The following is a 24,512-nucleotide window of genomic DNA, read 5'->3' as shown; positions in this document are numbered from 1 at the left end:
ATCTGAAAACGCCGCCCTTGCGTTTTCGTGTGTACGGCCAATCCGTATATTTTGTGAAACGATGATGTCATCATCACACCAAGCGTCAACTAGTCAGACACCGTTAAGTCACAGCAACTACATTTATGGTTTTTCATATTGTTCAACAAAGTTCTTGATTAAAAAAGAAAAAAAGAAGCTACTGTGCCTAATATTATTGTTGTATACAGCGCGCAAGGTTTATGCGCGAGCTCAAAGTCTTCTTCTCCGTTTTTAGTGTATGTCTGTGGCAGAATTACAGCGCCACATACTGGTCTGGCATGTATACTACATCGTTTTGAGTCGGTTTCAGTGGTTTCGTGTGTACGCAGATATTTCTTGAGACGACGCCGTGTTTACGGATTTTTTTTTTTTGAACGGGGAAAAAAAATATCGGATAGGGAAAGCTCTGGCTTCGTGTGGATGTGGCCTTAATCTGTTCCAGTTTGGGTGTTTCAGTATAAAACTTCTTAATTGTAGGTATCTGAAAAAATCTGTTCTTGGTAGTTTAAATTCTGTTCTCAGTTGTTCAAATGATTTGATGTTGTTACTAAATAATTGGTGTACATAATGAAGGTTCAAAAGTTTCCAGTTTTTAAATCCTGTATCAAGTCTCAATGGAAGAAAATCTCTAGTATAAGTAATTGAACTCAAAACAGAGAAATCGCCTGTTAGCTTAAATATTTGTTGTATTTCCTTCCATGTTGTGTTCGACCATTCTCCCAAAAGTTTTCTGGTGGATTTAACCCTATTAAAGGGGATCACTGACAAGGGCATATCAGGACTGTAACTTTTTTCTATATTGAGCCATCTTGTACTTGTGTCATCTGATAACCACACTATCATTGCACGTAATTGTGACGCTAACCAATAATGCTTCAAGTTGGGTATGCCTAGACCCCCTTTAGTTTTTGTCAGTTGTAAGACTTTATATCTAACTCTGGGTCTCCTAGCCTGCCATATAAATCTTGAGATGAGACGATCTAACAGACTAAAAGTAGATTTAGGCGGAGAAATTGGTAGAGTTTGAAAAAGAAAGAGGAGCCTTGGGAGAACATTCATCCTAACAGCTTCCACCCTGCCTATTAAAGTAAGGGGAAGTGTATTCCAGCGGTTCAAATGAAAAGATTCATTTTAACTGACGGAACCAGATTGGCCGACCCGTACACACACACTCAATGGTGTGTATTGACAGTACAGTATTACTATACACACTGACAGTATTAGCTTCGGTTGAGTGGAGTCTAAGTCTAGTCACGGTCAATCACAACAATGTATACAATCACAGATGATTCACAAATAATCACAATAGTTTGTAAAACATGCGATCAAATTTTAAATTGGAAGCTGCACTCCGTCGATTCTGGCACCCAACCACACAACAAGATGAGATTTTGTGCTCCTTATGTAGCCGAATCTATGCTGGTTTGTATTGTCTGCCTCCAGTTTTCTGCTTGTTTTGCCTCCAGCCTCCATAATTGTGACGTCGGTGCAAAAAGGGCCTATAGACGGTATGACTGTAAAAACCACAAAACCCATGATTTAACAAGATCCAGATTTTATAGAATTAGATTGAGGGTTTAGAATAGATTGTGATGATGAACCATGTGTAGTGAAGTGACGTCTCACCGTGGTTGAGAATGATGTTGCCTTCAGTGGCGCCTCTACAGGGAACGTGTACAACTCATACTTACCTGGCAGGGGAGACACCATGATCATGAAGGTGGTTCACCCAGGGTGAGGCTCAGCCATTGCACTCGGGTTGTGCTGACCCCTGCGAATTCCCCAAATGTGGGAATCTCGACTGCATAATTTCTGGTAGTGGGGGACTGCGTTCGCGCTCTCCCCTGATTTACTGGTACAATAATAGAAATGAATTGTGTTTAGAGAGTTTGAGTGTCTCTTCATCTATTGAAATAAAGCATTGCACTCAAAATGCACTTTTATTTAATTCAGTTTTTGTTATTGAATCATGTTTAAGTTGCATTTATAAAGCAAATATATGAAATCAAATGCTTAAATTTCATTCGTATGAGGAATCGAAAGAATCAAAAACATGTGGTGAATCACCAAACTGCTGTGATTGTGCCTGGTTATATGAAGAAATGTGTTGCTGCATGATTGTCATTGTTACATTGTCATTGTTCTTGATGGCATCATGCACTATATATAATATTGATGTTATTATTGAAGGTAATGTATTGATATGTACCAGGGACAAAAGATAGTGTGTTGTAGGTAAAGCCCTAATGTTATAGGATTTAATCAAGAAGTCGCCTTTTCCACAATATAGTGGTTTAAATAATCTGACAAATAACATAGCAATATTCAATGTAACTAATATTTTATATTTTATGTAACTGTAGATAAATTCACAATTGATTAAGTTATGTTTTAATATTTTATATTTCGAGTAAACTATTGAAAGAAGAATTAACACAACAGTATTCCCAGTTGAAATTCACAATAACAAGTCTAAGTTTACTTGTGTGCGTCCATAACTTGTGTACACCGTATTGTCAGATCCTTTTGAGGACAAAAACTCTTCTTTTGTACTTTTTGTGTCCCTGAGTTGTTTGGTTGCGGAGCGTCAAAGAGAAGTCAGATTAACTGTGTTTTCTTTTATACAGTGTGGCTCTGGACAGGATCGCTCTGCTGTGTGAGACCGAGAGTTTTGCTGAGACTGAGTCTGTGGATCTGGCAACATCGTGTCCGTTCTTTCTTTCAAGACCTTGTTCCTGCTGTGCTTGTAATATGTACATATTCAATCTGTGTGCAGTCAGGTGGAGGGAGACGCTGCTGGAGGAAGATCTTTTGAGCAGATCGACGTGGTCTTCAATATGGTGGCAGATGATATTTTAGTCGACTAAAGGGTGATTCGTTCAACTGATTAAATCCTGGACAGTCTTGGTATTGATTTCGACCTTTGCCACTGAACAACGAGTCAGAACTGCGGTCCGAGATTCACAGAGCAATTCTGCTGATCAGGTAAACCTGAATGGAACCTTGAAGTGACAATATAGGACAAATCAACACATTTATTTCTAGGTTTAATTCATTTACAAATTAAATGAAAATACATTTAAATAATGTCATGCTTGGAAATTATTAAATTGCCACACACAGCACTTATGGCATCATTGACTTCTTTACTATCACAGGTTTAGCATTTGTTTCATAAATTCATATATGTGCAAAACTGTAATATGCAGACCATTAAAATGAACAGTATGAAAAAGAAAGCCCATTTGAGGGGTGTTTAGAGTGAAAGAAACCGCTGGACCATGAGGTTTTAAGCATCTGTTATGTCCCCATAAACCCATCCAAATATACTCTAGTAAAACAGAAATTTACAATTGGCATTACAATATGTTGCAACATGTGCAGGGCCTCTAACTTGTTCCCAATTAAAATTAAAAAGCACACAAAAGCATCAAGAAGGACCTTACAAAGTCCCAAAAAAGAAGAAAAGAAAATAAGGCATTGATTAGCTGGAACAAGTGCCTTTGGTTGAACCAATGGGGGATGCAGCCTCCTGCAACAGAGAACGCAAATAAATCATCATAAACAGTTAAACATGAGATGGACAATATATGTGTCAACATAGTATATGATAAATGTATATTAAAATACTGTTAAACTATTAGTTTATAACATACACTAAAGGCCTATTCGTACGGGATTAGCTTTACAAGGGTTGATGGAGTAATGTAATTTTACCACAGGATAATACTACAATAATAATGGCCAGTTCGCACGGGATAAGATATCTCAGTAAAACTAGCAGAAGTGTGAGAGGTAACTCGATTTACGCACCACCGTCACCTTCCTGTCGTCATGTGCGTATATATTTAAAACAGTTAGGTCTGGTCGAACGATGTATTAATTAAATTCAGATTGGATTATGTTTGTAATGGGCATTTACCTAACGCTAAAAAAAGTTTCCTGCCTTTATCAAGTACTTTCGACTTGACACTTGAGTTTTGCCGCAGACTTGTCCCACCGTCAAGAACGCAACTCAATATGCTTCTTCAAGGGCCTCCATAGTTGAAAAACCACAGAAAACTACTTTTAAACATGAAACGGCAGAATATTTATGTACATATTTACAGCGGGTCTATTCGCACAGGATTAGTATTACCTGAGGTAATTTTTCTGGACCTTTCTACAGAAGGTAAAAGTCGCCGTAATCTTTACTGACATTGTGCGTGATGATTACTGAGATGGCATATTCTGACGGGACTAAAATCACTGAGAAGCTCTGGTAATAATTACTTTACCCCATCTCTCCATGTTAAACTAATCCAGTCCGAATAGGGCTTAACAGTATAGTGCATAGGACAGTGTATAGATCATGTAGTTCATTTTTCAGTTTTCAGTACTGGAAATACTGCTAATAACTTTTTATGCGTCAACAATAGATTATTAACCTGGTGACCTGGAGGCGAGACCTTTGAGCTCATCAACGGCTGTCTGGACAAGCCAGAACGTCTCCTGGATGAGCATCACTCTGTGAACACGGTGCTTCAGCTGCTCCCTCGATACATGGAGACGCACCATGTCTTCATCGCTCAGCGTAGTAAAAGTTGTTGGGTCCTTTGCCCTTGATGAGCAGCTCCAGGTCTGTTGTAGGCCAGCACCGCTCCTGCTAGAGCAGATTTGAAGACTGCATTCTTGGAGTGGCTGTCTGTGTGAATGACTGCATCAAACCGAAATAAGGAAACCTGTTGTTGGTGGTTTTGTTTTTCTTTTCGTTTGTACAGGATGGTGAGGTTTTTGTTTGTTTAGTTATATTAGAATAGAGGGAAAGTCTAGGTAAGTAAGCTGACCCGGAAGACCCTTTTGTGTTTGTTATTTTTCTCGGGAGTTAGGAAAGTTTTAACAGAAGTAGTTTAGATTAGTTAGCTCACCAGTCCTTAACTTTTGTGTGTTTATATTTTCCTTGTTTGTTTGTTTTGTTGTATGGTTGTAATAATGCATAATCAGATCATAGTTGTAATAATGCATAATCATATCATGCTGTGATCACGTTAATAATTCAAAACATTACTAAACTGATAGGCTATACCTTTCAAAAGAGGCGAGAGCTTCCACCAGCAGAGCATCATCCGCCCAAACGCCATCACCTTTGGACCCTGATGAGCACGAGCCGGCCCTGTCCTGTGGAGGTTTCTGTGAAGTACAGGTGAATTTCAGCCACCAAGTTTGTATTAAGTGTTGCACTGTGATTTCTACTAAAGGCACCTTAAGAAACTTGCCTCTTTGTCGAGAATGTACCGCCTGAAGCGCTTCAGTGACTTGGCGGTGATGTCCTCCTCCTTCATCACCAGCCACTGCCGCGCAGAGCAGTGCGCCTCCTGTGCCATTTTTCACTCATTGTGCATGCTGTACCACTGCCACATCTTCAGAAACGTAAACGACCTTAAATGGCCCCGTCCACATTTATCTCGAGGTGACAGGAGACCTGTGGAAATATCTGAGCAGGAGATCCTTCATCCAGTCTCCATGACTCAGTTTTCTTTCAGGCTGGCGGCATTCTTTAATGTGAAGATCAAGGACACTAAAATATCAAGTAAGATAATTAATTTATGGAAACATTTTCCATAAAAATCATGAAAAGTTTTGTTGTTTAGTGCAACATACTTACTAAATGTAGCCAACATAATTTTCTGATAGGGGAGGGGGCAGCCTCAGTGGCTCCAGTGTGTCATCGACAGTAGGGAATCAGAAAAAATCCTGAACACAGCAATGGTGAAAAACTGTACTGTACTTCAGTTCATAGTCTTTGTAATGTGTTTTAGCAATACATTTCTAACATTTATAATGTTTTTAGATTATTTTTATTTTTTTAGAATTGCCTTTACAGGGACTTTAATGACGAGCGCAAAACCTAGGGTGGAAACACATCATCAGCCCTAGTGCCAAGATATTGCCCACACCGACCTTCCTCACAAGCCTTCTTTTTATCCTATATACCATATAAACTGTATAAATAATTCAGGACTCCGACGATATCGATAATAATGTGTTTATTAGCTGCTAACTAAACCACAGCAGGTCTGTATACAGAATCCAATGTCCCTCTCTACTCACCGTGCAGTATCCATCAACATCCACAAGGAACAAATCTGCTAACTCTGCACTAGTCTAAAGTAAACGGCAAAACTGGTGAATCATCTGTGCATCTATGGTCAACCTGGGGTAACTCCTACGCGCAGCTAACTGGGGTCGGGCCGATATTTCCCGCCACTATCCTCGGGCCGGCCCTTGATCAAGCACTTGTTACAAAATGCAACACGTCATGTGTCATGCGCAGCGTCTCCTCCGCTCGCACGCATCACACCGGGCCCGGGATAATAGGCTTTACAAATATTTATTTTGTTTAAAAAATATTCTATATTCTAAAACCTTGTTGAGTTATATTAGTTTCTTCATTCGGATCCATTTGCGATCCATTCCATTCTGAATAAACAAACAACGCAGTTTACATGCTTCGTCCTTGTTGCATTGTTCATTAAGATAATAATAAATGCACGCACAATTATCCGTTAACTTGATAAATGTTGCAGATATGTTTTACTATGCACAAACAAATGCCTTTCAACTTATGTGTGCAAAATTCAGAAGTAAATGAATGTGCAGCAATTTGTTCAAATAGAGAGTATGTAGGCCTACTATAAGTATTGTAGCCATTAAATAAGCTCATTTAGTTTCATATTTGTTAAAAAGTACGATAAGATAGGATGCGCAATATATCGAGAGATATGGAGTGGGTCAGACATGATTTTGACCACTTGTTTTGTAGAAAGCCTTTCTTTTAAGTGAATTTTGTTTTGTATAAATTGTATCTTAAATTTAAAATTAAATTTTTCATCAACGAATTGCCTGTATTTAATAAATAAGAAGCAAATATAGCAGACAATATAATCATGGAGACGCCAGCGCGCCGCAGGTCACTTGCATTGCACGTGAACTGGAGCGCATCTCATCATAAATTAACCAAAACTCAGTGTATGCCTCACAGACATGAGAAATATATCTAAAGAAAGCTTGAAAAATGTCTTTAAACGAAACAATTCAAAACGAAAAGAAATAGGTTACTCTCTGATTATGTAATCCATGATGTGCATTTCTCTCTATAGGAGCGTTCACTACGAATATGGCGATCGTCAACTTCATCTTTGCAGCCGACACTGTTTATTAATGAAAATCAATGCACGTGTCACAGGATTTACACAAATGCACATCTTGCTTGTTGCACGCACACATATTATGTACATATTACGAAATAACGAGATATTATGTTGAAATAACATTAATAATAAATCTTTAAGAATATTTGATTGAATGCTGAATGTTGTGCTTGTTCAATTAAATTAAATAATACTTTAATTGTGAAAATTAAAATAATTGAATATTAAATATTAAGTGGCCTATGTTTGCTTATTTATTAATACTATTTATATATAATATCTAGCACCCCCTCAGCACCTGTGTTAAAAAATTATCTGGTGGCACCCCTGGTTATAACGGCCCACGTATTAAAAAATGGTCAGGTTTAAATCGGGCTCGGGCTCATAATTACAGTTAATGTGTCGGGCTGGGTCTGGCTCGGACACAAAGGTTTATGACCTTTTAGCCTAAGCCTTATTTGAGGTAATGTTAACAATTCTCTAGAAAAACTTTTTGTAAAAAAAAAAAAAAAACCTTACCATCATCAGATTTGATGTTTCAAAGAATGCATTTGCTACTGGTGACCATTTGTGGGTATCGCTTCTTGGCCTTTTGGCTAAGATCAAGTGTAGTATCTATTCTTATCAGTTTAATATCTGATACGTGCCCTACCCAGGCACCATATATTAAATTGATTTTTGGATCGTGGAGATGGAATAGGGGCTTGCTCTGACCACTCCACGCACCAACTTGGTATTGCAGTATTTCCGGGAATGGTGCACCCCCCTAAAATGGTTAATGATAGAATTATATAGCTGTGTTTAACTGTAGAGATTTGTAGAAATAGTGTGTGTTAGTGTGAATGGATGTTTAAACGGTGTTGTGAACGTATATAATCTATATATATATATATCAGTAATGGTAGAGTAATGATTGTGTGAATGCTTGCTCAATATTTTCAAAATGCTTCATAATGCTTCATGCAGACCATCCTTTTTTGCGTTTTTTTTTTTTGCGTTTTTTTTTTTTTACTGCATGTGAAAAAAAAAAAGCAGTGGGTCACAATTTGGCTTATTAGTTCCTTTTGCCCCTGCTGGCAGATGCGGTAACTGCACCATTTCACATGCAAAACATGTGTTTCTTGCCTGATTGGTGGAGTCAAGTCAAATCTTCTCTATGATTGGTAGAGAGACGGGGCCTGATTTTCTTTGTGGAAAAAAATCATTTATCCCGACCCGACCAAACGGTTATATTTTAAGGCCGAACCCGAGGTCCGTTTCTCACTGTAAATAGGCCTACCTTTTTTGGTGCAATAAGCTGTATTTTATGATTGCTTGCAACAATAATTAAACAAATAGACATGTACAAACACCGTTTCACCAAGGCACAGCGGTCAGCACACAAGAAAAAAAGAGAAAGCACGGACTTGCTAATTACGAAACTTTGTGGTTGAACAGGTGAAAGTCAAAAATTCCATTCCACACTCAAACATTACATTTCAAAACAAAGTTTGCGCAGTTGCACAACTATTTATATAAATATACTTCTCAGCGTGAGTTATGAAGGAAGAGAACAGCATCGACAATTGATGGTTTCAGCTCCGTCCTCCTCTGACTGGGGTGTTGTGACTGAAATAGTGCGTGCGGAGCACATACGCAAAACAGTTTTGTAAAATGATATATTTATGAGTTTACACAACACATGGAAGCTTGATTTCAATCTTTGGATTAAATTGAAAAAAGAAGCACAAATAAATACAATAGAATAAAGATACAAATAAAGAGAAATAAAGAAGTTTTTTTAGGACTAACACTAGTGTTCAGAAATACTACAGAAACTGAATAAAGTAATCAAATGTAAAATAACACTGGATAGTCTTTTAGTCCTGACTAAATTAAATACATAGGCTATTAATCCTGATTCCTTACAATTAAAGCTATCTTTTGTTTTGACAACGAAATGAATGAAAGGCACATAAGACTTCTGTCCCTTTAAGAGCTAGTGCATGGATCCATTACTGGTTTCATTATACGGTCACTGTTACATGCATTTTATGTATATTTAAGACATAACTGACTGTTTACAAGGATATGCACCAAGACCTGATTTTTTACATAATTTTGTGTTTTCGACCGTTAAAGCGATATAATCCGCAAATAATAACTTTTGTAACTGGCGAGGTGTTTGTGAGGCGGCTTTGCTGTATGTATGCAAGCATAGAAAACCATCTCTCAGAGAGCGCTCAAGTACTGAATAGAGTACTAAATCGAATGAATGTTTAAACTGGTAAGACCTAAAAACACTTGAAAATGATAAACGTTAGTTACGATGCGACTGGCCCGATTGTGCAAGTGACAATTCCGTCATGTCCTTACCCCAGAAATCGCGAATGTGTGTTTCGCCGCATGCAGCGCTTGACACTTGCCTTGTGCAGAGTGAGAAGATTTTATAATCTGTGTGGATTAATTTACTCATACAACCTACATGCTAAAGTGAATCAATATTTGTGGGAATTTACCGCATTATAAGTGTGACCTGCGGGAGTGATTAGAATTATGTGCAATACCCGCGCCGAAATTCGAGCCATGAGAGATCTACAGTCGAGCAGAGATGGGCATTCAAGTTAGAGACTCAGACTCGATTCGCATTTTAATAGACTTCAGACGTGAATCGGACTCGAACTAAAATGACTTCAGACTTGACTTGGACTCGACCAAAGTACTCGTGAATATTTAAAAAATGACTCAAGTCTTTAATCCTTTACTACTGATAGAATTTAAAAAAAGAATGTGTTTTATAATATCTGTGTCACATATTCCCCTACGTGTCGCAGTCGTTGGACTTCGGACCCTTCCCAGCAAACACGTTTACGTTGTGGCAACGTCTGTGGCACGTTGCATTTCTGCTATGGCAACGTCGCTGTCTACGTGCTCGCAACATTTTAACAATGTAGATGTAAATGTTTTAAATGATATTGCTCAGAATTTAATATCCCTAAGCGAATTTTACTTTATAATGTTCACATGGCTTTTATTGTGAAGACAGTGATGTGGTTTCCCTTTCATGCGCAATTTGCGCATGCGTCTATTCAATGAAGAAATGAGAAGGAAAGTGAAACGCTACTGTTTGTTTACTGGAAGAAAGTTACTGATCAAAAAGGAATCGTTTTCCATCCATCCTTTAATTTAGCATCTAGCTGGAAGGCGAACAGGTATTTTGTGGAGTTTGTGTTGTTTAATTTTCAGATAATTTGTAAATGTATTTCCTGAATGTTATCAAGTTTCAGAGTTAGCTAGCATGCTAGCGCTAGCGCGTGCTATGCTCATCCTATGTACCAGCAAGTTAAAAGTGAAACATGTTAATATTAAGTGAATGATTTTATGTTTTATGTCATGATTTCAGCTCTTACGGTGTGTCTATGGTTACACTGTGAATAAATGGGTTGGAATACCCCACCATAGCCCATCAGTTATGATCATTGAGTGCATCGACTGAATAAATTCCGGCTGGAATGCTACAGTAGAATTGTAAGATGTGACAGGGCTGTAGCAACGTTGTTGCGTGACATTCAGCAACTGAGAGACGACGTTTAAAAAAAAAAATGCTAGATAGGCCTATACTGTAGATATCCCCCATTTAGCATTTTATGTTTTGAGGTTAATTTTTAATTAGTCAGATGTTAGATAATTCTATACTTTTTAAATATTGTTTATCCTTATTATTAGTTAATGAGGCTATCAGTAAAATAGCCTAATTATAATCAACACCTGCAAGTGTACACTTTGAAGACTAAAAATGACTAATGGTTACGTTAATTCAACTTTATTAAAACTGCAAATGGTTATCAAATTGCAATTTCAAAAGTCAGAATTTGTGAAAAAAGAAAAAAACGAATATACAAATTTATTTTAAGTATAATAAAGCATAAAAAGCAAAGTGAATGAAATAGGGCAACAGTGCAGAGAACCAAAGGTGCTGTGTTAAAGGGCAATTGTAAGACCAGAACACACAGAACGTAGAACAGTAAAACTTGTACACAAGAACTATATACACTATTTACAACGGGCCAGCCGTTCACTCCTCCAATCCGTCCTCAACAGAGACAAAATGTTCATAGTTTTTAAATGCTCTGTTCTCCAGTTCCTTGGAGGCTCAACAGTTGATCGCAGGGCAATATGTATTTTTAATTTTTTGTGTCCCTGGATTGTTTGCCCGCACGCCTTGCAGGTCGGGAGATGCTGCTCCCTCATCAGCTTAACACCCAGCCCTGTGGGGTGGTCTGCCAGCTTCCTCTTGTACTGTGTGCATCGAGACCACAACGATCCTACCACAGGGTTCTGTCCAGAGGCCGGCTGAACAGCTGGCCTGATGGGCACAGGCGGAGTGATCGGGATGGACGCCTGACCAGCAGGCACCATGGGCTGTGTGGATGAGGGGCCCGCAGACAGAGAGAAGAAGGGCAGCACAGGCCTGGTGATGGTGGAGGTAGTGGGGATCCTCCTCACCGGCAGAGGCAGTGGTGGCTGAGGAGGAAGCTGTGGCGTCGCCACCAGCATGTCGGTCCGTCCCTTCAACACCTTTGTGCCGGCTGTGCTGGGCGTGGGGACGTACTCCATCACGGGGTAGTCAGGTGGAGGGAGGACGGCAGGCTGGCGCGGTGCAGGAGGCAGCTCTTCAGACGACACCGAAGTGGTCTTGGAGATGACGGCTGGCTGCCTGGTGGCGTGCAGGTTCCCCAGCCTCTCCTGCTGGCAGATGAAGTCCCTCACTGTTTTAGTGTTTATTTTGGGGAGAGGGATGCCTGCCTTGCACAGGATTGGGTCATCCACCAAGACCCGGTGCTGGATCCTGTCATAGTCTTGAGGATGCTGGCCTTCTCGGGTGGAGCGAGAGGCCTTAGGGGAGCGCAGCCACAGCAGCTTCACAAGCACGTACATAAGGTGATTGTGCTGCGGGCTGATGTCCTGCAGTGCTGGCGTGTACCTTTTGGCCATCTTAACTTTCTGGACCACGACAGCGTCTGCAAGGTCATCCCTCTTTGTACGGCAGTACAACGTGTTGCCCCAGTGTGTGTGGTACAGCTGGTGGTATTTCTGTGGCTGCTTGTAGTGCTCCTCCACCGCATTCCAGGCGTCGAGGACCCTGTTCCTTTGTGCAGTGTTGAGGAGCAGCTTCTGGTCTGTCAAGCCGACCTCCACCAGCGCAGTACAGAATGCCTCCAGCTTCTGAAACCCGAGCAGAGGATTATCACTGCAGACATCCTCCTGTAAAACATACACAGAGAGACACACACACAGAGAGAAACGTAGGTAAGTTCCAATGCATACAATGTCTTGTTTTTCAGTGGTCACATTTATCACTGTATTCTCTTCTATCAGACAAGTAGGTACTCTACTCACAAAGGCTGGAGGGTTGACCTTAGCAGTCTCACTGCTGGTAAGTGTGATGAGAGGCTCAACAGCAGGATGGTCCTCGTCGCTCTGATACGCCTCGTCTGCTTCGGCGTCTGGGTCGGCCTGCCCAGGCTGAATGACCTCCTCCTCCAGCCCAGGACCGTCATTGATAATGCCCTCAAGAGAGAAGGACTCCCCCGCGCTCTGGCTGAAAAGATATTCGAGCCCAAGCAGCTCGTCTGACTGGACGTCGGCCGTGGCCCTCAAGTTCTCTTCCACCGTCTCACCAAACAGCTGCTGGCAGCAGGAGTTGAGGCGGTCAATGAGCGGCGCCGAGTAGACCGTTGTGACAGCCTCTGCCCCCAAACACAGCATCCGAGCTGTGATCGGAGTTCCACCTGGCGATTCCACTGATGAGGTAGACCTGGTAAGGCCGTGCCGCACAGTGGGGACCTGAACATCACAACAACAGGTATTATCAGAATGATACAAAAGGGACATGTGTTGTATTTTTTACTGTTAAACAGGTATTTTCCCCCCTTAGATTACCTGGAATCATATGGGGTAGCGACTTGTGGAACCCCTCCAGGCCTCCCTCGCAGGCCCTTGTAATACGGCAGGTCCACACCGTTGATGGTCGTGGTGCAGGCAACCCGGTACATGGCCATGCCTGGTGGGTCCTGGATGCATTCACCGAACGTGAAGAGTATCTGGCTCTGGTAGTCCTGAACGTTGTCTGCCTCGGCCAGGAGGAAGGCGTGCTTCAGGAGCCGCGCGCAGGGTAGCTTTCTGGGAAGAGGTGCCGCCTGGAACTCCCCGTGGCCCAACGCAGAGACTATGCCTCCGGGTTCCACCAAGGCCATGAGGAGCGTGGTGTAGAGGTCCTTCCTCTGATAGTAGTCCTCCATGTAGTTCTCTTGCACCTGCCGCCACACCTTAATCATGGTGTTGCCCTCTGTGCGGTCATACAGTTTTGTCCACCCCACGCTTTGTGGTTAGCACGGCCGGAAACCTGGCCCGATGAGCCTCGCTCAGCTGCTGCAGAATGACGTCGTCCCACGCCAGCCACCGACCCATGGGACCACTCGCTCCACCCCTGGCGGCCTTGAGGCACAATCCGCAGGAAACCACCTCTGTCGCTATGACGTACCTAAAATGCACATCAGAGAGGGAGAGAAAGAGGGGGAGGGAGGGGGCGAGAGAGAGAGAGAGAGAGATCACAAATCAATCACAGATCGGCGACATGTGTGTTAAGTAGTCAGTACTGATGTATGTATTACTTTAAACACAGGTGTGAAGAGACTGAGCCTTACCTGGGTTTGGTAACCAGACTTGGAGAGGTGTGTGTTGCCACCGGCCCCAGCGCACTTATCACCATGCGGACACTTCAGGGAGCACCGCCACACTCCGATGGGGCGCCAGAAGAAAAACGGCCGCAGAAAAAGGCCTGTGGAGTGGGGATGCCGCCGCTAACGAAGCCAAGTGGCTCGGGAGGGTAAAACCACATCCGGTCAGACTTCAGGACGCGCCGCCTCCTAATGACGCCCTTGTACATTTGGACGGGCGTAAAGAGGCCTCTCTCGCTGTCCTCCTTCAGCCAGGGGATGTCTGCAGATGGGATGCCATGGGAGTCTTCCCACAGCCACACCCAGCCTTCCAGCTCCACCTGCAAAAACACAAGACACACAACATTTAGTTATTTCTTTTCTATAATGTGGTGGGGATTAGTAACCAAGGGATTTTGTGAAATGCATTAACATTGCTTATGTATGATGTGATATTACACTTACAGGAGAGTCACTCTGCGGCAAGGTGGTGGCAGACACAGGCTGGCTGTTGGAGGTCGACGGCGGCTCCTCTGGGCGAGCATCAGGAGGAGACTGACCAGGCGCTGAGGACGGCAGGAGCATCTGCTGCTTTGGCTGCTTGGGACGCTCACTAGAGGCAGCCTTGCTGCTTGCTGCACTTTGCCTTCTTGCTGGTAGACAGAGGAGACTGCTCGGGACGCTCTGCAGTTGCTGGCACGCTGGTGGAGAGCAGCGGCTTTTCGGAACCCCCGGCGGACATAGGCTAGCTGGTGGAGATGGGCAAGAGCTCCCCATGGCTCTAAAAGATGACGAGGGCATCCACCAGGACCATGACGAGTGGGAGGTGGCAGCTGCTGCAGGGAACCTTGATTTATTTAACCTTGATTTATTTAACACCACATTTCTTATTTATATTATTTTTATTTCCTTGCATTTGTACATACATACCTGTACATACCTTTACATGTACATTTAATCTATTTTTTGCATATTGTGTATTTTACTAATTCTAATTTTATTCTTTTTATTATCTGTGTCCTGCTTTAGAAGCTCTGTCACCAAAACAAATTCCTCTTATTTGCAAAAATACCTGGCAATAAAGCTCTTTCTGATTCTGATTCTCTTTTTGAAGTGCTGGAAGTGGCAGCAGCAGGAGTGGCGTCTGGTGGAGGCTTCTGTGAATTACAGCTTTGTGCTCTTGAAGTTTGTATGAACATTACATGTGTAGTAACAAAAGTCACCTTAACCTACCTCTCTATCGAGAATTTATTGCCTGAAGCGCTTCAGGGACTTGGTGGTGATGTTGTCCTCCTTCATGACAAGCCACTGCCTAACAGAGCAGTGCGCCTCCTGAGCCATCTTTCGCTCGTGGTCGGTCCCAGCTTGCGGGTCGGCCTGAAGGGTCTTGTGCAGGCTGTACCACTGCCACATCTCCAGGAACGTGAATGACCTGAAGCAGCCCTGCCCATAAATGGCCCTGTCCACGTTGATCTCGAGATGGCAGGAGGCCTGTGGAAGCAGCTGTGCACATATTTTAGGAGGTAATCCTTTACCCACTCGTCATCGATGGCTCTTCTCTCTGGTTGGCGGCTCTCTTTGATGTGGCGATCAAGAACACAAAAATATGACAAAGCATAATTTATGAAAAACATACTAAACATAGTTTGATTCTGTTTAGTGCAACATGCTTTACTATTTAATGTATCCAACATCATTTTCCACCAGCCATTTTAAACTTTTGCCATTGTACTTCCCACAGGGTTCCCACGGGGTCTTAAAAACTAAAAAATTCTTAACTTTAAATTTAAGGCCTTAAAACGTCTTAAAAACGGCCAGATTTTCATCCGCGGTCTTACATTTCATTTAGTCAGGTCTTAAAAAGGTTTTAACTTCGTTCATTTCCAGAAACGCTGGCCGCAGCGTTTATTACAAAGTAGCAAAAAAGTATTGATTCGTAGCCTACAAAGCGGAGCTCTAGAGCAGGGGTCTCCAACACGTCGCTCGTGAGCTACCAGTAGCTCGTGGCCTGATTTGAGGTAGCTCACCAAGAGGCCGTTCACATATCGCGTCTTTTATTATTTTATTTATTATTTTAATGTTTATGTAAGCAAAAAGTGCATATTGATGCTAATTTTATTTGTTATTTGCTGGTTTTCGACATAAAACTTGGTGAATGGATTTCATTTTGTAGTATTAATACTTTTTTAACAGGATTCTGTGATAACCGTGATATTTGTCACTATAATCATGAAATGAAATGTTCATGCCATTTCATCTCTAGTTATGATCAACTAATTATGTTTTTTACAGTATAAAATGCAAAGTACAATTTTCTATAAAAAAACATATCTGATTCTGTTCTTTTCTCTGACACGCGTTGTTGGGTGTGGAAGGTTACTAATGTGATTGCTTTATCTGAAAATTTAATTAATGCTTTTTCAATTTGAATTTTTTTTTGGCAATGCAAAATGTAGGTCTTAAATTACAATCTTTATGGTCTTAAAATGTCTTAAAAAGGTCTTAAATTTGACTTACTGAAACCTGGAAGAACCCTGTCGCTCTGATTGGTAGTCTACGTTCGCCGGGCCGTCACTGTCTTCGGTCAACGTAGACTTTTGCACTTCGCTAGAGAGAACGTCTTTGTACACCCCTGTAGTGCAATTAATTGGAAACATGATTGGATGGTAATCCATGACTGATCACATGGTTTTGTTCTGTTTACATTCTAGGATGGAATCCCCGACCAATGATGGAGCGATGTAATCCCCGACTAATGATATCACCAATACTGTATTATGATGATGTCATCCTTTCAATTATGTCTAATAAGATCATTTCAACTGATTATGAAATACGGTTAATATGTAAATATCACTCCTTTACTTGTATATTCATGTTACATGAACTTAAGTAATTTAGTAACTTAATTATTCATTGTGATTGCGTTATTGTACAATTATATAAACTAATATTATGATTCATTTTCTATGAACCCCAATTTTCCCCACCAATAAAGTATTTACATAAGTTTACTGTGGATGTTCATTATTTAATAGAAGCATGTAGTTGTTCCTTTACAATGATGATGGAAGTTTGGAATGGAAAATTGCCTCATTCATATAAATAAAAGGACACTTTTTAACAATAAAACAAATGATCACTTTATTTAGTTACATAGAATATATTATTTAAGAATATATATATATATATATATATATATACAATAATAAATAAAAAGTATTTTCAATAAAAGCAATGTAAACCTTTTATGCACTTTTGAATGATAAAACTATTTCAATAAAAGCAATGTAAACCTTTTACGCACTTTTGAATGATAAAACTATTTCAATAAAAGCAATGTAAACCTTTTACGCATACATTGTGAAGATATACACATGTAACTTGTACACATGACACTTTTGAATGATAAAACTATTTCAATAAAAGCAATGTAAACCTTTTACGCATACATTGTGAAGATATACATGTAACTTGTACACAAGAACTATATACACTATTTACAACGGGCCAGCCATTCACTCCTCTAATCCGTCCACAACAGAGACAAAATGTTCGTAGTTTTTAAATACTCTGTTCTCCAGTCCCTTGGAGGCTGAACGGTTGATCGAAGGGCAATATGTCTTTCTTTTGTACTTTTTGTGTCCCTGGATTGTTTGCCCGCACACCCTGCAGGTTGGGAGATGCTGCACCCTCGTCAGCTTAACCCCCAGCCCTGTGGGATGATCTGCCAGCTTCCTCTTGTACTGTGTTGATCGAGACCACGACGTTCCTACCACAGGGTTCTGTCCAGAGGCTGGCTGAACAGCTGGCCTGATGGGTACAAGCGGAGTGACCGGGATGGACGCCTGACCAGCAGGCACCATGGGCTGCGTGGATGAGGGGCTCACAGACTGGGAGAGGAAGGGCAGCACAGGCCTGGTGATGGTGGAGGTGGCGGGGATTCTCCTCACTGGCAGAGGCAGTGGTGGCTGAAGAGGAAGCTGTGGAGGAGGCTGTGGCGTCGCCACCAGCGTGTAGGTTCTTTGAATGAAAACTCACCAACTCTTGGTTGTAAAGGAAGATTCAGTCTGGAAATCTTTGTTCAGCTGGAAGTTTCGCTCTGGATTCCAAAAGATGCAGTCTGTAAAGCAGATCTTTGTTTGAGCTTGAAGTTTTCAACACATTTACATTTACATTTAGTCATTTAGCAGACGCCCTTATCCAAAGCGACTTACAAATTAGGACTAAATTCAGCGAGTCATCATAAAGAGGCAAAAGCAACAACAACGCAGGAAGTGCTCAAAATACGAAGTTCAGGTATTATTCAGAGTAGCATAAGCCTGATAAGTGATGTTTCAAAGGGAAAGGGACATTTTTTTTTATTTTTTTTTTATTTTTATTTTTTTTTCTATAAGGTTAAGTGCTCACGGAAGAGATTGGTTTTCAGCTGTTTTTTGAATGTTGTCAGGGATTCTGCATTCCGGATGAGGGTGGGGAGAGCGTTCCACCAGCATGGAACTGTAAATGAGAATGTTCTGGAAAGTGATTTTGTGGCTTTCTGTGATGGAACCACGAGACGTCGCTCGTTGACCGATCTTAGGTGTCTGGTAGGGATGTAGACTCGTAGGAGTGAGTGAAAGTAGGACGGAGCTGAGCCTGTGATAGTTCTGTAAGCAAGCGTCAGTGCCTTGAACTTGATGCGAGCAGCTAGAGGTAGCCAGTGCAGAGAGATGAACAGAGGAGTGACGTGGGCCCTCTTGGGCTCGTTGAAGACAAGACGAGCTGCAGCATTCTGGATCATCTGTAGGGGTTTGGTCGCACATGCTGGGAGTCCAGCCAGAAGGGCATTGCAGTAGTCAAGCCTAGAGATGACCAGGGCCTGGACGATAAGTTGTGTTGCATGCTCAGTTAGGAAAGGCCTGATCTTCCTGATGTTGTGCAGTGCAAACCTGCATGATCGAGCTGTCTTTGAAATGTGGTCTGTGAAGGTCAGCTGGTCATCAAACGTTACTCCAAGATTTCTTACCGATCTTGATGGGGTGATTAATGATGACTCTAGCTGGATGGTGAAGTCGTGCTGTAGAGATGGATTGGCAGGGAGGACGAGAAGCTCAGTCTTTGCCAGGTTGAGCTGCAGGTGATGTTCCTTCATCCATGTGGAGATGTCCGCCAGACAGCTTGAGACCAGTGCAGCTACTGTGGGATCATCTGGTTGAAAGGAGAGGAAGAGCTGTGTGTCATCAGCATAGCAGTGGTAGGAAAAAACACAGCAGCAGCAAATTGTTGGAAAGTCTAACTGAGTTCTATACAGTATAGTTTTATACATTTGCAAGGAGGAGGGACATTTGCAGGTGGAGACAAATCAAAACAAAGCATGATTTGATTCAATCAAGAATCAGCATAACACTATCATTCCAATGATCCAATCAGCCCGACAGCATCACATGATCATATAGCTTAACTTGGGACCATGTCACTGTTCCGGATACAAAGGTTAATGTCTAACACCTGGGTTGCTTGACTTAATCTTCTTTGAAATATCATCATCTATGCCTCACATGCTAAAATCAGTAACCTAAAATTAAACATTTAATACATTTGTAATACAACAGTCCTCCACAATCGTGTCACCTGGTCACAAGAACTCAGGTTATGTAAACATTCACACATGGTTTGACTCTCAGTAGGAAGGTCAAAGACTAATAAAACCCCTGACAACTGCTGACTTCTAAGCAGTAAATTGATGTCATCATGTTCACCTTGCATGCCCAATATAGTGTAGTTCACCTTAACTTTTCATGTGATATTATATAAGCATGTAGGATCAGCAGATCTTAAACATATTCTTACATTTGTAATCCTACACACCCTTGCAGGCGTTTATTATTGTTTACCTTGTGTGAGCTAATCATTATTTTTTTTACAAGGTGTTCATTTATGGAAATTGGGCGTGTCAGTAGTAAGTAATACAATCGAAGAATGCGATCTAACATATAGAATGAATAACAACGTAATACAATCAAAGACTGCAATCTAACATATAGAATGAATAACAAAGTAATTCGATCAAAGACTGCAATCTAAGTTAACAGAATTAATGAAACGGTAATGGTCGGACGCCTCGTTCTCACACATCACGTCATAAATAGTTAAGTATAGTCATGCATCACGTTTAGCTCGTACTTTGACGTAATACAATCATATTTGTCATTTTTTTACACGATAATATATCATTGTCACTTACCTTCAAATTCTGAAAAGTCTTATTCCGCTCTCCATCACTTGTTCGCTCTGATTGGTAGTCTACGTTCGCCGGCTGAGCGTAGACAGTTCGGCTCTCCGATTGGCCCAGAGTCTACAGTGAACGTAGACTCTGGGCCAATGACGGTTCGCCGGCTGACCGTAGACAGTTCGGCTCTCTGATTGGCCCAGAGTCTACAGTGAACGTAGACTCTGGGCCAATGACGGGCCGTAACTGTCTACGGTCAACGTAGACATTGCACGTCGCGCGAATTCCCCAAATCACCCCTGTAGTGCAATTAATTGGAAACATGATTGGATGGTAATCCATGGCTGATCACATGGTTTTGTTCTGTTTACATTCTAGGTCTCCACGTGAGCGATGGAATCCGTGAGCGATGGAATCCCCGACCAATGACGGAGCGATGGAATCCCCGACTAATGATATCACCAATACTGCGTATTATGATGATGTCATCCTTTCAATTATGTCTAATAAGATCATTTCAACTGATTATGAAATACGGTTAATATGTAAATATCACTCCTTTACTTGTATATTCATGTTACATGAACTTAAGTAATTTAGTAACTTAATTATTCATTGTGATTGCGTTATTGTACAATTATATAAACTAATATTATGATTCATTTTCTATGAACCCCAATTTTCCCCACCAATAAAGTATTTACATAAGTTTACTGTGGATGTTCATTATTTAATAGAAGCATGTAGTTGTTCCTTTACAATGATGATGGAAGTTTGGAATGGAAAATTGCCTCATTCATATAAATAAAAGGACACTTTTTAACAATAAAACAAATGATCACTTTATTTAGTTACATAGAATATATTATTTAAGAATATATATATATATATATATATACAATAATAAATAATAAATATTTTCAATAAAAGCAATGTAAACCTTTTATGCACTTTTGAATGATAAAACTATTTCAATAAAAGCAATGTAAACCTTTTATGCACTTTTGAATGATAAAACTATTTCAATAAAAGCAATGTAAACCTTTTACGCATACATTGTGAAGATATACATGTAACTTGTACACAAGAACTATATACACTATTTACAACGGGCCAGCCATTCACTCCTCTAATCCGTCCACAACAGAGACAAAATGTTCGTAGTTTTTAAATACTCTGTTCTCCAGTCCCTTGGAGGCTGAACGGTTGATCGAAGGGCAATATGTCTTTCTTTTGTACTTTTTGTGTCCCTGGATTGTTTGCCCGCACACCCTGCAGGTTGGGAGATGCTGCACCCTCGTCAGCTTAACCCCCAGCCCTGTGGGATGATCTGCCAGCTTCCTCTTGTACTGTGTTGATCGAGACCACGACGTTCCTACCACAGGGTTCTGTCCAGAGGCTGGCTGAACAGCTGGCCTGATGGGTACAAGCGGAGTGACCGGGATGGACGCCTGACCAGCAGGCACCATGGGCTGCGTGGATGAGGGGCTCACAGACTGGGAGAGGAAGGGCAGCACAGGCCTGGTGATGGTGGAGGTGGCGGGGATTCTCCTCACTGGCAGAGGCAGTGGTGGCTGAAGAGGAAGCTGTGGAGGAGGCTGTGGCGTCGCCACCAGCGTGTAGGTTCTTTGAATGAAAACTCACCAACTCTTGGTTGTAAAGGAAGATTCAGTCTGGAAATCTTTGTTCAGCTGGAAGTTTCGCTCTGGATTCCAAAAGATGCAGTCTGTAAAGCAGATCTTTGTTTGAGCTTGAAGTTTTCAACACAGCAGCAGCAAATTGTTGGAAAGTCTAACTGAGTTCTATACAGTATAGTTTTATACATTTGCAAGGAGGAGGGACATTTGCAGGTGGAGACAAATCAAAACAAAGCATGATTTGATTCAATCAAGAATCAGCATAACACTATCATTCCAATGATCCAATCAGCCCGACAGCATCACATGATCATATAGCTTAACTTGGGACCATGTCACTGTTCCGGATACAAAGGTTAATGTCTAACACCTGGGTTGCTTGACTTAATCTTCTTTGAAATATCATCATCTATGCCTCACATGCTAAAATCAGTAACCTAAAATTAAACATTTAATACATTTGTAATACAACAGTCCTCCACAATTGTATACATGTCACCTGGTCACAAGAACTCAGGTTATGTAAACATTCACACATGGTTTGACTCTCAGTAGGAAGGTCAAAGACTAATAAAACCCCTGACAACTGCTGACTTCTAAGCAGTAAATTGATGTCATCATGTTCACCTTGCATGCCCAATATAGTGTAGTTCACCTTAACTTTTCATGTGATATTATATAAACATGTAGGATCAGCAGATCTTAAACATATTCTTACATTTGTAATCCTACACACCCTTGCAGGCGTTTATTATTGTTTACCTTGTGTGAGCTAATCATTATTTTTTTTACAAGGTGTTCATTTATGGAAATTGGGCGTGTCAGTAGTAAGTAATACAATCGAAGAATGCGATCTAACATATAGAATGAATAACAACGTAATACAATCAAAGACTGCAATCTAAGTTAACAGAATTAATGAAACGGTAATGGTCGGACGCCTCGTTCTCACACATCACGTCATAAATAGTTAAGTATAGTCATGCATCACGTTTAGCTCGTACTTTGACGTAATACAATCATATTTGTCATTTTTTTACACGATAATATATCATTGTCACTTACCTTCAAATTCTGAAAAGTCTTATTCCGCTCTCCATCACTTGTTCGCTCTGATTGGTAGTCTACGTTCGCCGGCTGAGCGTAGACAGTTCGGCTCTCCGATTGGCCCAGAGTCTACAGTGAACGTAGACTCTGGGCCAATGACGGTTCGCCGGCTGACCGTAGACAGTTCGGCTCTCTGATTGGCCCAGAGTCTACAGTGAACGTAGACTCTGGGCCAATGACGGGCCGTAACTGTCTACGGTCAACGTAGACATTGCACGTCGCGCGAATTCCCCAAATCACCCCTGTAGTGCAATTAATTGGAAACATGATTGGATGGTAATCCATGGCTGATCACATGGTTTTGTTCTGTTTACATTCTAGGTCTCCACGTGAGCGATGGAATCCGTGAGCGATGGAATCCCCGACCAATGACGGAGCGATGGAATCCCCGACTAATGATATCACCAATACTGCGTATTATGATGATGTCATCCTTTCAATTATGTCTAATAAGATCATTTCAACTGATTATGAAATACGGTTAATATGTAAATATCACTCCTTTACTTGTATATTCATGTTACATGAACTTAAGTAATTTAGTAACTTAATTATTCATTGTGATTGCGTTATTGTACAATTATATAAACTAATATTATGATTCATTTTCTATGAACCCCAATTTTCCCCACCAATAAAGTATTTACATAAGTTTACTGTGGATGTTCATTATTTAATAGAAGCATGTAGTTGTTCCTTTACAATGATGATGGAAGTTTGGAATGGAAAATTGCCTCATTCATATAAATAAAAGGACACTTTTTAACAATAAAACAAATGATCACTTTATTTAGTTACATAGAATATATTATTTAAGAATATATATATATATATATATATATATATATATATATATATATATATATATACAATAATAAATAAAAAATATTTTCAATAAAAGCAATGTAAACCTTTTATGCACTTTTGAATGATAAAACTATTTCAATAAAAGCAATGTAAACCTTTTATGCACTTTTGAATGATAAAACTATTTCAATAAAAGCAATGTAAACCTTTTACGCATACATTGTGAAGATATACACATGTAACTTGTACACATGACACTTTTGAATGATAAAACTATTTCAATAAAAGCAATGTAAACCTTTTACGCATACATTGTGAAGATATACATGTAACTTGTACACAAGAACTATATACACTATTTACAACGGGCCAGCCATTCACTCCTCTAATCCGTCCACAACAGAGACAAAATGTTCGTAGTTTTTAAATACTGTGTTCTCCAGTCCCTTGGAGGCTGAACGGTTGATCGAAGGGCAATATGTCTTTCTTTTGTACTTTTTGTGTCCCTGGATTGTTTGCCCGCACACCCTGCAGGTTGGGAGATGCTGCACCCTCGTCAGCTTAACCCCCAGCCCTGTGGGATGATCTGCCAGCTTCCTCTTGTACTGTGTTGATCGAGACCACGACGTTCCTACCACAGGGTTCTGTCCAGAGGCTGGCTGAACAGCTGGCCTGATGGGTACAAGCGGAGTGACCGGGATGGACGCCTGAACAGCAGGCACCATGGGCTGCGTGGATGAGGGGCTCACAGACTGGGAGAGGAAGGGCAGCACAGGCCTGGTGATGGTGGAGGTGGCGGGGATTCTCCTCACTGGCAGAGGCAGTGGTGGCTGAAGAGGAA

General features: G+C 41.0%; 1 protein-coding gene and 2 long non-coding RNA genes across 3 annotated transcripts; 2 read left to right on the top strand and 1 right to left on the bottom strand.

Annotated features, from left to right (window-relative positions):
* Positions 1 to 2,651: 2,651 nt before the first annotated feature.
* Positions 2,652 to 6,438, top strand: LOC309482659. Its single transcript, XR_014200350.1, has 4 exons — positions 2,652 to 3,006; positions 4,440 to 5,590; positions 5,695 to 5,769; positions 5,885 to 6,438. It is a non-coding gene; the product is annotated as an uncharacterized lncRNA (long non-coding RNA).
* A 1,695-nt stretch (positions 6,439 to 8,133) lies between these two features.
* LOC309482637 lies at positions 8,134 to 10,651 on the top strand. The gene is made up of 2 exons (XR_014200337.1): positions 8,134 to 10,402; positions 10,594 to 10,651. It is a non-coding gene; the product is annotated as an uncharacterized lncRNA (long non-coding RNA).
* Positions 10,652 to 11,243: 592 nt separating this feature from the next.
* LOC309483445 (uncharacterized protein) lies at positions 11,244 to 15,429 on the bottom strand (the record flags this gene model as incomplete). The annotated part of the gene is made up of 3 exons (XM_082149284.1): positions 14,375 to 15,429; positions 12,591 to 14,250; positions 11,244 to 12,455 (listed from the first exon to the last, which is right to left on the bottom strand). Exons 2-3 carry the CDS (start codon positions 13,083 to 13,085, stop codon positions 11,244 to 11,246), a joined length of 1,707 nt encoding a protein of 568 aa, XP_082005410.1. The 5' UTR covers positions 13,086 to 14,250; positions 14,375 to 15,429.
* Between the last annotated feature and the right edge of the window lie 9,083 nt (positions 15,430 to 24,512).

Source organism: Leuciscus leuciscus (assembly GCF_965113295.1).
Source record: "Leuciscus leuciscus genome assembly, chromosome: 2".
Lineage (NCBI taxonomy): Eukaryota > Metazoa > Chordata > Actinopteri > Cypriniformes > Leuciscidae > Leuciscus > Leuciscus leuciscus.
This window is presented reverse-complemented; position numbering and strand designations above follow the sequence as displayed.